General features: G+C 38.3%; 2 protein-coding genes across 8 annotated transcripts in view; one reads left to right on the top strand and one right to left on the bottom strand.

The window, feature by feature from the left end:
- Positions 1–16,925, top strand: part of ST6GAL2 (ST6 beta-galactoside alpha-2,6-sialyltransferase 2) — a 172,150-nt gene that overhangs the window by 148,961 nt on the left and 6,264 nt on the right. For all 7 annotated transcript variants that reach the window (XM_072927954.1, XM_072927979.1, XM_030272425.4 and 4 more), the window contains 3 exon segments: positions 2,689–2,786; positions 5,898–5,999; positions 7,091–7,265. In XM_072927954.1, coding sequence (XP_072784055.1) covers positions 2,689–2,786; positions 5,898–5,999; positions 7,091–7,265 — 375 coding nt within the window.
- The window catches only part of LOC140684671 (pinopsin-like), an 82,873-nt gene continuing 77,205 nt past the window's right edge, over positions 11,258–16,925 (bottom strand). Inside the window, exon 5 of the mRNA XM_072933096.1 lies at positions 11,258–16,594. Within this exon, the coding sequence (XP_072789197.1) occupies positions 16,379–16,594 (216 nt within the window). The 3' untranslated portion in view covers positions 11,258–16,378. The remainder of the gene's footprint in view (positions 16,595–16,925) is intronic.

Genomic DNA, 16,925 nt, shown 5'->3' with positions numbered 1-16,925 from the left:
TGTTGTCTTTGAATGAAATAGAATCTTCTATCAGTGTTCCCCAATACTCCCAGTTTACACCAGTATGGATTAGTGCTGTACTGTAGAATCCACAGTACTTTGTGATGTATTTACATAATTTCATATTACAGCATGCTTCAAGTCATCTTTGTACACTCAGGTGCAGCCCAGGTATGGACTTGGGTGCTTGACACGGTACCGGGGGCCTGCTTGCTCCTGTGTATACCCATTTTCTTAGGAAGCTTCTGGGCACAGAAGCTTATGTCATCTTCTACAGAAGAACTTCAGATTTAAATGGGCAATTGTCATCTGATGCCACCTAAAGGGAGGAAGATTGTGTTTAAAAAAGCCCACATAGAATTTTCAGATCTCATACACGTTGTGCAAGGAGATGTTGAGGAACCAGGAATCACAGAAGGTTTTAAATAAGACTCTCAGGACAGATACCTGTGACTGAGGAGAGGACCTGGCCCAGACAGTAGGGGGCCAAGTGACTGCTTACAGCAATGGTAGACAAGGGAGAACGATTTTAAGCTAAAAAGAGAGGAAACTTAGATGTTAGTTAGAAATTCTTTTCAGTGAGAGTTGTGAGGCACTGGAACCGATTGTCCAGAGAAATTGTGGATGCTCCATCCCTGGAAATGTTCAAGGCCAGGTTGGATGGGACTCTGAGCAACCTGGTCTAGTGGAAGTATCCCTGCCCATGACAGGGTGGTTGGAACTAGATGGTCTTAAGTGTCCCTCCCCACCCAAACCATTCTGTGATTCTGTGGTTTATTCTCTCAAGAGAGAAAAAAATAATGCCTATGAAAGAAGTAGCGAAGGACATTTCCCTTTATAGGCCTTTAGCTCCCTCTTCTGTGTTCCTATTAGAAACACAAGCAAAAATGTTAATTTGTGTTCTGCCTTGGGCCCTCCTCTCCCCCACCCCTCTGACATTTTTAAATGAAAGAAGGCATGGAAATACTGTGCAAGTATAGCTAGCAAACACTCCCATTGTGATCATGCTATTAATTGAGAGAACCAATTATTTTGGCATCACAGGAAGTAACAGGGATCTGTGATCAAACCCCAAACTTTTTTGGATCTTTGAAATGCTTATCTACAAACACATACTAAGATTAAAATCAGCTTATTTAAAACCAGCTATTTTTGGCAAAGGAGGAGTTTTTCATCTGTATATGAAGAACCAGCATGAATTTTGTTGGAAATGCATCACACTGTCTCTCAATTAAGCTGCAAATCATACAATTCCCATTTCATAATCCAGTTCTCAGTCAACAGATTGTCTAAATGTTGTCAATCACAGATCCAAATTTATGTTCTTAAATTCATTACAACAAACTTTCGTTTTTCTTTTCTTTCTCCAAATATGTGAAGTACCTGCAGCTTCTATTTATTTCCTAATCAAGGTAGTTGGCAAATAAGATCCAGGTGTTGAGGCTAAGGTTGTCCCTGCATGGGGACACAGAGAAAACTTCCACTCCTTAGGTTCTGAAGAGTTGGGTTTGGTGGGCATCTGGCAAAATCCCTCTTTTCAGACATGACATATTAATGATAACATGTATATCTGAGGTCAGACTGCTGGCTGCATGCCACACTGTGTTTCCCTGTATGGAGTGAGTACAAGCAGTGCAGAGTAAAGGAGGGAAATGATGGAAGATCCCAGTTTGATGGGATCAAGCCAAGACTCCATTGAGGCATGTTAGTTATCTTTAGAGATTTTGCCTCTTCCAGTTTTTGAGCTAAAGACAACACATTTAAAATTACTAGAGACGAACAGCAGTACAGCCTACCTGTGGGTTCAGGCATTTCATATTCTCAGCTTCCATGGTCAGAAGGGATAAAAACAGACCACATACCAGCTACCAACAGGGGCCATTGTTTCTAGGCAGTGGATAAAATATCTTGCTCTCCTTCACACCTTTTGGGCTTTGAGATCCCCTTAAAAAAAGCACTGGTAGGGTGATTATCTCTAATCCAATGGAGGCTTGCATGTGGTGTCTACCCTTGACCCATACTTGATCTAGAGCTGCTTTCTCTTCTCCATGACTCTAAGGTCAACTGCTTGTGGAGTAACTTTGACAGTTCAACTCTGTTAGATCTTTGCTACCAAGAGATCCTGAGGTTTCTTTGTGTGAGCAGATGTGTGGGTTGGCTTCCATACAGAGGCTCTTTAAGATTTGCACTGAGCTTGAGAGTAAGTGCACAGTATGATTAATGGATTTGGGGTAGTCTGAGATTTTCAGGTATTATAGCGTACTGTGAAACACAAGCTTATAGTTAAGCATTGTTGTTCATTCAAATGTGCAATTAGATATCCCTGCAGTTTACATGCTTTTGCATGGAGTAATTCTCTGTAAATTTTGTGATAGTAGTAGTGAGCAATTGTGTGTACTGGGTGTACTAATAGTCTTCCACAGTAAGTCTATCCAATTAAGAGAAGTATTAAAGCATTGCATGCTAAATTAATAGATGATTCTGAACTTTTTTCCCAGTGAGCTTTTACATTAATAACATATGGCAGATGCAAGAGGATTTCTGTTTGCGCATAGCAGAATATTCATCATTCTTAGCATATCCAGATTAGGACAATTGTGTAAGTTTCATATTCGTTTAGATAACTGGTTTTATCTTACTGTTCTGTATACTAAGAAAAGAGAGTTACCCCCTCATTTGTACTCCTAGATTCTCATGATGCCGTTTTAAGATTTAATTCTGCTCCAACACGCGGCTATGAAAAAGATGTTGGCAATAAAACAACCATGCGGATCATTAATTCTCAGGTAAGATCTTCCTTTTCAGAGTTCAAGTCAATGTCTCTTTTGTACAATATGGCAGCAAGTTAATAACCTCTGAAAAAGTGTTGGGTAATTTGGGAAACAGTTAGTGGTTGAACAGTTTTGATGCAGAGAAGGTGAAAGTTTTCCCTTACAGGGGTGTGTGCACTGCTGTCAGTAGGGTGGCTGGATAGCCTTATTTCAGAGAACCAATTTGTAAAGTTTCTCATGTGAACTAAATTGTAAAGGCTCTGCAGGATGTCAGAGAGCTGTCAGTACAGAAGACCTTGACCTCCTGGAAAAGCCATTGCCTCCAGGATTTTCATGAAGCTCAGGCTGTGGTGATTCCAAAGCTGTTCTCTCATATTTTCCAGTTCCTCAATTATTTCCTTGCTTTAAGGCAAAAGAAATGGGAACTGAGTTGTGTAACACTAGGAAAGTCATCATTGTTTTAAAATTTGGAAAGAACAAGTAAAAAACTATAGTGTGTACAGGGTATTACACATCAGGTGAGTTTGTTCATCTGAATGGAAACAAGAGGAAATGGGATTTTCTGTGCATGGGGTGTAAATAAATAATTGTTACTTGAGCTACAGTGACACCTCATGGTTGAGATTAGTTTTTCAAGTTCAAAAATGCTATTGCCTGAACTCCTGTCTTGGGCAAACCAAACCTCTTTGCTCTTTATGAAATGCAGACAAAAAATCAGCAACAGAATTTCTGTGAAATTTTATGATATACTGAAATGAGTTGACTTAGTCAACACCAGGAGGATGGTTGGCCATGTAGCATGTTCTGCACATACATTGTGCAGATTCTGTTGAAGAAGAGCAAAATTTTCAATACTGTAATTTTTTTGAGTTCGTTATTCCTTCTGCTTTGAGTGATTGTCCATGCTAAGTCTGTTCTTGGTGGGTTTTTTTTATGTGTATAAGCTCATGTTCTTTGCCGTCAAAAAGAGAACGGTTAACTGTCATTCCCTTCACACTCATTTTGTAGGTCTTTGTGAGGCTACAGAACAGACTAGATCTTTGAAGTGATTTGGGTTAAATATGCCCCCTTTCTTTTGTTTGCAAGAAAAAAAGCAGAAATATCTTATTCTGCCTTAAGTGCTGTAATCAGTGTATCAGGGAACATGGATTTTCATGTATTTTACTTCTTTTGGTTTTGTTGGGTTTTTTTTTTTCCCTTTTCTTTGATGAGTCTCCATTTTACTATTAGCCAAAATGTCCTGACATTGACCATGCCTGAACTCTGGAACAGGAATGATAAAGGTTTAGAAACTCTTTATAGTTTACTAGATTCAGTAGGCTCCCTGTAGAAGAGAGAGATGTTCCCAGGCGGCGATCTGGGCTTTTTAGCTCCCTAGCAAATTCAGAGAGATTGTGGTTAAATTAGCTGCTCTCCATGCAGTGCAGAGTGGGGTCTTCTGGCTCCCAGAGCTGCTGCAGTACATTCCCACTGGGATGGTAGGGGGGGGTCCTGTGGTCTTCTCTTCTGCACTAAGTCTTGCTCCCCATAAGACCTCTCAAGAAAACTGAGAGCAAAGTTCTGGCCAGGTCAGCTCACGTGTCTTTCTCACAAGAGTTTGTATTCCCATCAGCTTTGTGCTCCTTCAGAGAGGTTAAAAGCCATCCATGATGGTCTGTCCACTTGCTGAGAAATTAGCCTTGCCCTCTCCGAGGGTGAAATCTGCATTGCCACTTGATGGAAGTTACTTTCCCTGCCTATACTGTAGCTGGGTTACCTGTACAGACTTACGGACCCTCCTCCCCTCCTCACTGTTGGAAATTCCTGCATTCAGTTAATTAAAAGGCTGCTGTGGCCCCTTCTTCATATTCTTCACTGTGAAAGCCCAAAGGACATGAAGGAGGCCTGTGCAGTGGCAACAGATACTGTTACTGCAGAAAAAGCTCACAGGTATGAATGCAGACTCACTGAAAATGAAATTTGTGGGGACTGCATCTCCAGAGGACTCTTGCTTACTGAAAGGCAAGTAAGAGCTCCTTTGTGTGGTAAGTGTGGAACCAAGCTTTTAAAATCTTGGCCTTTTGGTCAATTTGCTCTGTATACTCAAAAAAGGTGTTTACATTCTGAGGTGAAAATTTTTCTGAGAAATTAAGTTGAGGATACTGATAGCAGCATGACTAATTCTGTTCTTACTGTAGAAGGCTGATGGAAATCATTAAACTCAAAGTTTATAGTAGGAAGAATATTGCTATGGCAACAATATTATTTTTCTGAAGAAAAATATGAATAATTAAATATGGCTCATTGGATCCTAAAGGGAAATGAAAATTATTATGGATTTATTTGTCTGGAATGTTGATTATTTTAACAGCTGGAAGAAAATTCATGCTGTTTTGACCAATGTTGAACTGCCTGGCATTGGATGCACCAGGAATCAAAGAGATCTAGTTAGACATGGAGGGTTCTGGAAGGGGTGAGCCAGCAGGAGTGAAGAGTAGTCTTCCAGTGTGGTGGGATGATCAGGAAAAGTACTGGGAGATGTAAGAAGGAGTTATATGAGAGCAGTAAATTAGAGCAAAATGACAGTTCCTTCAAAAAAAGCCCTGTAACATGCCTGTTGTTTCTCTAGGTATTCCAATTTGTATGGTCATAGTCTAATTTGCATTTTTTTGATTGAAATGACACTGACTTGCTGTTAAAATGAGAAAACCATGAAAAAGGTGGTTGGGGATGGGGGGCAGAGAGAGACATTACTCTTGGGGGCTGTAGCCCTTCAAAGAAAGCTGCTCTGTGTCCAAGAAGATCCTGCAGGCAATCTGAAATAGTTTCATTTTCAAGTTCCAGAATACAAGGTAATGTTGATACACAATAACACAGCATCTCAAGTGGTACCATCACATCCCTCACAGATGGGAGAGTAATTCAGCATACTGCTACTTCAGACTGTAATGAGTGCTGTTTATGGCTAAGCTTTTTTTTTTTTTTTGTATATTTTTTTAACAAAACAAGATGCTTAAAATCAACCAGAACTGAAGCATAATAAGCAGCAGCGTGGGTAGGACTGTTCACTTGAGAGTAGGATTTTGCCATTTTTGTGGATCCCACTTGCTTTTAATGCTGTGGAATTCTTTGCATTTGTGTTTGCAGATTCTCACCAATCCAAACCATCACTTTGTCGACAGTTCCTTGTATAAAGATGTTATCTTAGTAGCCTGGGATCCTGCTCCCTACTCTGCTAATCTGAATGTGGTAAGATATCCACTTGGATCTTTCTTCCCAATCATATGAAAGTACTGGATAAAATTAATTTACTGCTTTAGTCTCCTGGTTCTCCCTTTTCACTATGAGCCTCAGGTTCTGTCTCTGAGTGGAGAATGCTATGTCTGTAGGAATTGGTTTATTGCTCAAAAAACTTTTTAGTAGCCAGCAATTATACTGGAAGGGAGTGTTCTGAGATGCTAGGATAGATGAATGGTGACATTTGTTTGATAAACCATTACTATTTTCACATAACAGTGAGTTTTCTATATGTTTGCCAAGGAGGGAACATTGCTTGATTTCAGAAGTAGGTTTTATCAGGAAAGGTAAAAAACTGCATCCATTTTTTCCCATCTTCCCCTCTGACTTTCCAAACAAAATGCAACATCCTAGTGAAAATCTCTCTGGGTGCCTTCCCCATTTCTCAGGCCCCCTCCCCCCCAGTCTTCCTTTTATGTCCACTGTCCCACAGCCATCTGTGCCCTGCTGTCCACCCCCTGACTGAGAGCAGCAGATGTCCATCTGGTTGTCACTGGGGGAGTCTCTACTTTGGCTGTTGCTGCAGCTCCGGCAGAGAAGTTGATCTGATGGCTTTTGGCAGAGGGAGCTCAGAGCTGAGCAGGCTGCAAAGTAGAAAGTAAGCCTTCATCTGCTGAACTCCCTTAGCAACAGATGCCAGAGGCTGCCTGCTTCCCACGCAGGCTGCCATCAGCCTGCGTCATGCGCTGCTGCTGCCTCCGGCAGGGACAGGGACACATTCAGAGGGAGATTCACCCCCAGGCCCAGGTATCATGTCAAAGCTCTTTGAACCTCTTCTTTAATGTGGATCTGTGAGGGAAAAATGGTCTTGGCTCATCCCACAGCAGTCAATTACTTATTGGGAGTCTCTGTATGAAGAGAAGAAACAGAATAGCCCAGAGTGAGGAATGCCTTTCTAGCAGAAGTATCCACCAGTGCAGGCTGCCTTGCTACCTTTGCTTCTGTTCTGCAGAACCCAAATGAAATCAATTTATGCTATGGTACATGTAGTGTTCAAAACATGTTTCTTACTATTAAAAAACATGTGATTTTTTTCCTCCCAGTGGTATAAGAAGCCAGACTACAATCTATTCACTCCCTACGTACAGCATCGCAGGAAGAATCCAACCCAGCCATTCTACATCCTCCATCCAAAGTTTATATGGCAGCTCTGGGACATCATTCAGGAGAACACTAAAGAGAAGATACAGCCCAACCCTCCTTCTTCAGGGTTCATTGGTAGGTGTACCAAAGATGGTCCCAGCAGGCAAGTTAGATTAAAAAAATCATTTCAAATGTATACATTGCATGAGGATCGAGTCCATAAATGTGTACTGTGCTTTATACAGAAACAATGACTAGTAGAAACACACAGTATGAAAACTAGAAAATAGTTGAGTGAATTTGTTCTGCTTTTCTTGCCCTTTACATCCATAGTATGTCTACCATATCTATAAAATATGCATATATCTATGCGAAATTTTTATTATTCCATATTAATTTATCTTTTGAGGACCTAGTTAGTTCTGAAGTTCCTCTTTGGAATCTCAGAGCAGAGAATACTCAGACAACAAATGAAAGCAGATGGTAGATCACGTAGACTGGGTGAAATCAATGGCAGGCTGAGCTATATTCCCTACATTGGCCAAAGGTTTCAGCGCTCAGACTGAGCACTTTTCTTCTTCACTGGAAGCAATAGTGATTTGCTGTATTTTTTGGTCCTTCCTTAGTATTTCTGGGGGGATAATTTGGCACTCTGCCCACAATTCATACAGCAGAACAACTTATCTGATGTACAGCAGGTCCTGACTGTGGACAGGTCTAAAGGATGCAAGTAGGCAGAGTGGCAAGGCTGAGTCAGGGTCATCCTGGCTTATGCTTCTAGACTCACAGGGAAGTAGAGTTTTAAATACCATCTTCCACTTTGGAAACTCCATCCTTTCTTCACTGACACTATGATATTGATCTAGGTATTTGCTGCAGTCAGAAAATGGTATGGGTGCAGAAGCTCCCATAAGGAGAATATAAATTTTTCTGGGAGACCTTTATGCCTTGAGCGGATTGTTCATACCGGAAGATGAGTGGAAAGTAAAGGAGGCCTGGTGTGTTGTCAGAGGGGATCTTGGCAGTTGGTTACTTCTTGAAGTGAGGTTTTTTTGGAACCTGCTTGTAAAAATTGACAGGGAGAAGACAGCTCATGTGGAATGATCTCACCAGCTGCATTTTGCAGAAGTGTTTCTTGTAGCAATAAAGTTGTTGATAAAAATAGGTTAACAGCTGCTGATTGTAAGAATATTGAAGAGGATCATTGTGCTGTCAAGTCTGTACTTCCACCATACATAAGAAACAGTTCAAAACCTTTCTTTGAAGAAATGGAATTAATTTCACTATGAGAATAGAACAACAATCTTCAATCCCAAATCTAAAAGTTAGTGACAAAAAATATCCTTCAAGCAGAGAAAGCTTTGAAAATATAAACCATTAAACAAGCAAAATTTTAACAACAAAAGTTGTAAAGATAAATATACTCTGTGTACAGATGCAAATTTGCCTTCTTCTCTAGTGGGAATTTTATTTATTTGTCCTTTTCCAAGGAGCAGTGCTTTTTGGTAAGCTTTTAATAACTTTAAAGAAACAAGGTATTAAGATGAGCTTATTGGATCTACCCCATTTCATAGCTACCAACTGTCCTGATAGATGTATTTTAAATATTTTATTAGGGAGAGTCTTTCTGTTTTGATAACCTTATTGAATTAATGTCTATGCATTGTACATGTAACATAATCTAAATACAGAAGTAGCACAGAAACAGCAAATGCATATTGCCAGGGACATAAAGGGCAAGATAGAGCATAAAAATATAATGCAGCTTGGCAGAAAGCTGAAAAATCATGTTGGTCTTCAGTTCAGGTATCTCTCAATCACTCATGCAGCAAATAATCCTGTTAGAACTGAAGCTGGCAGACACAGCTAGTGTACCTGTATGAAAGAGGTATGCTGAATATTGAGCTTCTACCTGATCTTATAAAATCTATAAAATTATTTCTTATAGAATTAGTAGAAAGGATAAGTGATGTCCATCATAAAATGCAAGTGTCCTAATTTCAAGAAGAGAAAATAATTTATTAAATTACCACACTACTAAATGCCACTGTGTTTAAAACAGCTATATGAAGGAAAATATGCTGGTTTTAAATAGAGGACCTGAATTTTTACAGAGATATACATTCCTGAATCTGAGCAATTTCTAGCATGGACCATGATGATTCTGATAATATAGAAAAGATTACAAAAATGGTTCTGAGTAAATGGAGGCATTTTTATTTCAAGCTTTTTGGCTTCCGTTAGGCCCAGTTTACAAAACTGGACAAATGTATAAATTAAAACATGGAAACATCAGAATGTTTCTTTACACAAATGTCAAGAATGTTTTAGCATGGTCTTACAATGTTTCTTCAGCAATTATGTTTTTCTCATGACAATTTTATCTATTCCTACCCCTTAACACTATTTATAAGAAACTGAATCTTGCCAAAGGGAGGATGTTGGTGGAATGTGTCTTCAAGGTATTCTTCTGCAGCAGTGAGTCAGCATCCTTCCACAGTATCTTACATCAGGGGAATCTTTTAGCATTGTTAATAACTGTATTACAGTACTTAAGTCACAATATTATTAAATCTCTCAGAAAGGGAGCCAGTAGGGAAGAGGTAGCCTCTCATATGAGAGAGAAGAGGTAGAACTTCTCCCCTGTTTTTTTCACTGCATAGAAGCTAGGGAAAATATTGGGTTTTGCACTTCTTTGGGGTATAGGCTGCCCCATATCCACATAAATTCTGCCTGGACCTCCTGCCTCCTTGAAACCCTGCTACATCAGCTCTGCACAGCTCAGTGTTGCTGAGGAGAGGCAGTAGCATTTGACAGCTGGTGGCTAGGTGAGGGAAGCACAGAGCGTGTCCCAGCTGCGGAGGGGAAACAGGAGGATGGGAAGAGCAGGATTAACTGAGGGACGAGGGGATGGTGTGTGGGTCAAGGTCCAAGAGAGTAAAGCAACCTTTTGATTTTAATCTGGGAGTCTCTTTTGGTTTGTTTGCTGAGACACCAGCATGGACTTCAGCTGCCTTGTAGCTTTGCATTATGTGTCATGTCATAGCTTAGCTAATGTCACTCCTCATAATAAACCATTTACTTTTTGTTTTCCTAGTCTAATCCTTACAAGAGCTTTGAGAAGCTTTTCCTTCATATTTTTGCATTGATTTTGCAGCTGCTGCCTTCATGCTTCTAAACAAATTTCTGCACAGTATTCACATCATCTTGCATTAACATTAGGCAATTGCCATGGTGGCTTTTCACATTTAAAGTTTCTGGTTCACAATTGGCTGAAAATAAATTTGCTAAATGAGTACTGATATGTTTACATATCATCTGGGACTTGGATCTATGCCATTTTTCTCAGAAGATATATAAGCATCCAACCACTAAACCTCAGACTTGGATTTTACTGGCAAATCCTAAATTAGCACTGTTGCTAGGGAAGGATTTGCCCTACCTTTTGGTAACAGAAGTCACCTCACTTCCTGTTAATAAATCTTTCACCGTAAAATGTGAACTCAGTCTTCCTCCTGTCTTTCTGTACATATCAAACTTAGTTTTTAATTGAATCTGATAATATATAAAGTGTCAGTCTCTACTGTTACTGTTCTGCTGTAAGAATTGACTGTTCTTGTACCCTCTTTGGTAGCCAATGCAAATAGCCTATTTTGACCTTAAATGTTTGTCATCTGAAGAGCAACAGTAAAACTGCAGAGTTTCCCAAGAGCAGCATTCTGTGCTCACTGGATGGGATGGTACATTAGCATTAGGAAATTCTGAGAGATTTTTAATAATGTCGAGATCATATAAAGGCTTTTCTGTGGAGATTTTGCTCCTGTCCACTGTTTACTTAGTGGATTTTCTATAAACTGCTACTTAGCATAGTCCATCAGTACACTTTGCTGATTTACCTCTTCAGAGGTGATTTTAATTGAAATTCACATTTATGTACTGTTAGAGAGCAGTGGCTTTTATCTTTTTAAAAGCTAGCTGAAAGCTGTGACTGCAGTATTTTGGTTCATTTTCAATCAAAACATGACCTGTGTAGATTCTTACATTTTAGGTTGTCTGTGTAGGTGGTAGTTTTGATATGTGCTCGAAATTTTAGCATAACATACAGTCCACTGAACACAAAATAACTAAGCCCAGATTACTTTATTGATGGGAGAAGGGAAATGTTATTTGAGGCATTACAGTTGACATTCCAGTTTTAACAGTTATGTAGTAATAGTCGATAACATTATTTTAATCTTCATTTGCATGCATCAAGACAATAGTACAAGCAAGGCTGTCATTACACTGCAACATTAGCAGGTCGTTGTATGACTAAGAACTTAAATTTAAAACAGCTTTGGAGATCACGTTGCATAGCAGTATACAGCTGATCTCCAGCTCTGCTTTGGAAAAAATGCACTTTCATGAACTGAAAGAAACAATTGGACATATTAAGAGTTGCTTTTCTTGCTGTTATTCAGTCGTAACAGCAGTTGGTGCAGGAACAGAATAGTGCTCACTCTTGCCAGTTCAATGTTTTTCAAGTATGACCACACAAATAAATAATACCTCCAATACATAAGCTTCAAATTATTCTTACTCTAATAAAAAGCACACTGAAATTTGAGTATCTCTCACTTCCCAAAATAGAGACATAAAAGAACAAACTTGCCTCGTAAATCACATTTTAAAAATTTATTATTCTAGTGTATCACCCAAAATTAAATAATACATTTAGAATTACATTATATTGCTGGTCAGTATTTTCCAGTCTATGCTCATATTACAGAATGTATTATTGTGATTAATGTAGAGCTTTTTGCATTCACAAAGTTATAAATATGTAATTTTCAAGGTCTACTATGTAATGCTAGTATCTATACATCAAAGATGACAAGTATTGCACGAATTATTAAGCTTAGGCACAGGGCCATTTGGTGACAATTCTTTGATAAATAATTTGTTTTTCTTGTGGTTATTATTTTTTACATAGTTCATGAACTAAACAGAAGTAAAAGAACCCTTTTTAAGAAAGAAAGTGCATTAAAAAGTCATAGCTACTTTTACTGCATGTACCAAAGAAAAACTGAGGCACATTTGGACCAGTTTCAAGGAGTTTCCTGTGGTATCTGCAATCCAGTCAAGAGAGACTATAGTTGTAGGCTATCATATAGAAGACTACCTTCTAAATGCTTTATGCTTATTTGTAATGCTATCAAATACACAAACTTACTAGTATATTTAGCTAAATTATTTTATGTAACTGAATTTACGATGTGTGTGAAATGATACATTACGAGAATAAATCAGATTATGTGTATTTGAATGTTTTCAGCATCTCTTGCATTATGTTATGATTCTGTGTTCTTGATGAATGTTCGAATTACATTTATATTTCTAGATGCTTTCATACAGCATCTGTTGATTCAGATATATTAAACCATATTTTATTTATTTGTAAACTAGAAAACATTTTTTTTTAATTAGAGTGCTAACCACAAAACTTAATTGTACCATACAATATTCATGTTGGAAAATCCAAACCTTTGGAATTATTCAAATTGCCAAGAACAAATAGAAAAAACAATTTATCCTTATGATTATAATCCACAGAACATGTTCATTTGTAAAAACCACCCATGCAAGGAATTTAATCTTCATATAATTCTGGTTTAAATGTTCTCAGTGTAGATTGTAAAAGCTAGGTTTATTTGTGCCATTTGGATTGAGTTTAAACTATGCCCAACACTTCCTAACACCAAAGGTATCTGCCAAATAGGAAAAAATAAAAGTACTACACTACACTTGATCTTGACCAAAATGCCAGGAAGAGATAAGACACTTTTCTAAGGATTGTGAAATACTAATATATAATATTTCAAAATATGTAATAGTGTTTTAGCATCTACAGTTGCACTGTTATAACAAAGTTGCATATAACTGTTTCTCGGACAACCACATCATTTCATTGGAATAATATATTTTATGGTATTTCTAAAAGAGTATTCTATGCTCCTTTTCTTCCTTTCTTTTTTTTTTTAAATTTTCAGTTGGGTGCTCATGAACATTGGCTTTCAACTATAAAACATTCACAAAGCACACCTTTGAATGTTTTACCACAATGCAGGCAGAATTATTTTGCATTTTTCCATTTTTACAATTATAATCCAAATGGGACTTTCAAAAATCTAGCAAGGGTATTTTTTTTTCAGGTTTTATGTTTTCTCAAGTTGTGCATGTCTATGGCCTTCCTTAAATACTTTGTAATTTTCTGCTTTTACTCCCATTCCCATACCTTAGTATTTATGAATGCCGGGAAAAACCCCACATCCCCCTTCAGCTTAACCCTTGCACATTAATTTGCCATATCTGTATGGTCCATGTCTGGGTCAGTCAGAGAGCAGGATTTGTGCCTCCTGACTTCAGCTGTTTCCAGTGCAGGTCTGTGTTTGTGTTAGTCACCCTCAGAATTATTAGAGCAAAAAATAGGTGCCTCTTAAATATTACTGTGAGCCCCATGCTGTCCTCAACATGTGAAATTTTCATCCCATTCTGGGAGTGCAGCTATCCATGCTGCCACTCGAGCTTCACCTACAGCCAACAGAAAAAAACCAGAAACTTCTGGGCAATGGCTTGTATGATCCATTAGATGTGCACTGCTTCCTCAAAGTGCCCACTTTCTTCTGCTGACAGCAAAGGAGCCTGTGATACCTATCTCAGGTGTGGGTAACTGGACCAGGGGCACATTTGATCATGCCTTGTTTTTATTTCTTCTCATTGTGCTTCTGGAAAAGCCAATTATATTATTTTTTATGAAGCTCCAAAAGCTACTTACATAGGAGAGTAGAGGAGAAAGTTCTTGATAGCCAAGAGCCAGACTCTTATTTTTTGTTTCTAGTTTCTAGTCAGTGGAGAGAAACAACACTAAAACAAAAGTTCTCTGTAAGTGAACAATTCAATACATCCTAAAGCAGACATCTAAAATAAGTCAGATGAATTTTGCTCTAGAAGTACCTGTCTCTTGCATTGTCTGTAAAGAATGCTTTAAATCAGCAAGGTCAGAGATGGGCATGAACATCTCTGTAAAAATAATTTTGTCCAGACTCTATATTGTGTTGGGACAATGACTATCTCATCCTGTTTATTAATATCTCCTTAGGTCATATGTAAGACTGTCTGTGCTGTTTTATATATATAATAATTGTGTATTGACTGAAAGTTGTTGTAAGGTCTGTTAGCAAAGACAAATACTCAAGTGTATCATATGGAAATTCTTCACCTTACAGGATATCAAACAATGAAGTTTTCATTCATACTGATAATCCTGGAAGAGTGTTGAGATACAGAACAAGGTCAATGCAGATGATGTTAAATTGGATGGTGATGTAAAAAGTACACAGACAAAAGATATAAGTGTAAAGACGTACTTAAAGGGCAGGACAGGGATAGGAGATAAACAAAGCACACTTTGGCACTACAGGTGTGGGAGAAAATGTCAAGAAATTCAGCCACAAAAGAGAAACTTAGAAATCAGTAATACAGAAAGAAATGTGCAAAAACAACAATTGAGAAGCAATGTGGGACTTCTCAGAATAGACAGGCAAGCAAAATGATTTAATGGAACCAAGATGAAGTCTGAAAGCAGTCAGGCAAATTCCTCTTCTTTAGCTTTGAGACTGCATCCAAAACATTAAAGTTCAAACATAATGTAAAAAGTATTTTGGTGATCATGTTAGTGGCAAAAACCAATTGATGATTAAAAAAATTTAAAATATCACTGAAGATAAATGGAGGAGAGAAGGGAAGGTGGGAAGGTAGATGAAAATATAGACAGCTTGGCACACTTTTATCTGCTAGATACAGATGTCAGTAGCTCCCTGCAATGTTAAAACCAAGCAAAGAGAGGAACTGAATTAAAAAGTGGTATGAAAAAATGTGGGATGGAATGTGAGAAATGCAGTCCAGGGAGTTCTGTTGGCAGTGCTGTTTTAGGGACTTAGGAGAAACAACCTAGACACATGGTGTTAGTAAAAAAATAGAATAAAACCTGCATATATGGACGATATTAATATATTTACAGCAGTACATGGACTGATGTAAATGTCCTAGTGGTCTAAATTGCTGCTATTCTTTTAAAGATGCTCAATTAACATTTTTTTGTAAACTGAATTTGCAGTAATGGCTCTACAACATTAGGGCTGTCTCCTGTGGAGGGGTTTCACATACTCCAGGGCATGAGACAGAAATGAAAACATTTTTTCTCTATTTTTGAGAGGACTGTATTTGTACAAAAAAGATGGCTTCCTTTCCAAAAAGAACTTTTGTGGTTTTTTTAATTCTTCCTTCTCCATCCCCTTGTTTTCTTGTTTTGCTTTTTTTTTTAATGCGGTGCAGAACAGCAGGAGCAGATAATTTCAAGGGAGAATCTGAGGGCTCTGCCAGCTAAGTAGAGGGTCCTACCTCCTCAGGTTCATGTGTTATCCTGCATCTCACCCACAGATGGTTTGGATGGAAGTCCTGCTAGTGCCACACTGTTGGTCCCATGGGCTGGAGGTCTGTAGTGTTAGAGGTGCTAAAGGAAGAACAGCCTGGCACTGATCACCATTTCTGCCCAGACTAGGGTTTGAGCATTTGACATGAACACAAAGCCTGGAAGTGTCAGGAGTGCTCTTGATTCCACCAGGGCAGATCAGCCTCTAGCACAGGAACAGTTCTGTATCTGGTAATCTCTACTTCTTGTTGTAGCTCATCTTTCAGACTTCAACACAGAATGTGCCATAACTTAGTGGTTACCACTCCAAAATAATGTGCCAAGTCAATGTCTTTCCTCCTGCCAAACATCATTGTCCAGCATGAGCAAAAATGTAAGTAGAAGTTATTTATGAGCAACCTAGACTGAAATCCCAAGACATGGGTCTGGATGGAACCAGGTAGGAAAAGTAAGGAGCTAAACTAGGTAGCCCAGTGTGCCTTTTAGGTTGATTCTGGAGGACACTGAACCATTGATGACTAGAAGGTAAAACTCTACCACTTCTAAGTCCTCCATTAACTAATTTACAGGAAAGTCAATGATACTGCTTAAAATTTTGCCATGCTTAAACCATACCTGGAGTTAATTTTTCTATTATTAAGGAGTCACAATTTTTGTTCTTGACAATTTTCAATCCCACAAATGGCAACTTCCTTTATTACTTGTAGAGTTAACTTGGTAATAAAATAATAAAATACACTTTGGTTAAGGCTTGTACTTTCCATCAGAGCCAGTTTTCCTAAGATGTTGGTGGTGTAGCTTTTGAAGTTGTCTCTGGGCACAGGAGAGAAGTCATTTTACTGTCTGTTTCTGGATGTGGTTCATTATTGCACGTGTTTCCACCGTCTGCCCTCTGATCCAGCTGGATAACGGTTACCTTGGAATGGCAGGTGGGCTCTCCATCAGTGGAGGAAGGAGGTTGGCAGTGGAAAAGCTGACGAAAGCATTTGTAAAACTAAAACAACAAAAAACCAAACAATTCTAGATATAGCTGCATGGCAGATTACGATTCAGAGCATCTCGGTAACATCTTCAATGAAAGGAAACTTGGTTTATTAAGATTTTACTTTTTTTTCAAATAGGGATTAAACATTTTTTCACCATGAATATGTGTTAAGACTAAGATTCCTTCAAATTTGAGAACTTCAGAATTTATATACTTAGCTCTTCTAACACTATAGATTCTGTAGAGCATAAAGCTGTAGAACAATTATAAAATATTTTCAAAACCTTTAATTTATGATAAAAGATTTAATCACAGAAGTAATTAGTTTCAAGTTACTTCA

Source organism: Taeniopygia guttata, chromosome 1 (genome assembly GCF_048771995.1).
Source record: "Taeniopygia guttata chromosome 1, bTaeGut7.mat, whole genome shotgun sequence".
Classification (NCBI taxonomy): Eukaryota; Metazoa; Chordata; class Aves; order Passeriformes; family Estrildidae; genus Taeniopygia; species Taeniopygia guttata.
The sequence above is the reverse complement of the archived record's forward strand: the minus strand, read 5'-3'. Positions and strand labels throughout refer to the sequence as shown.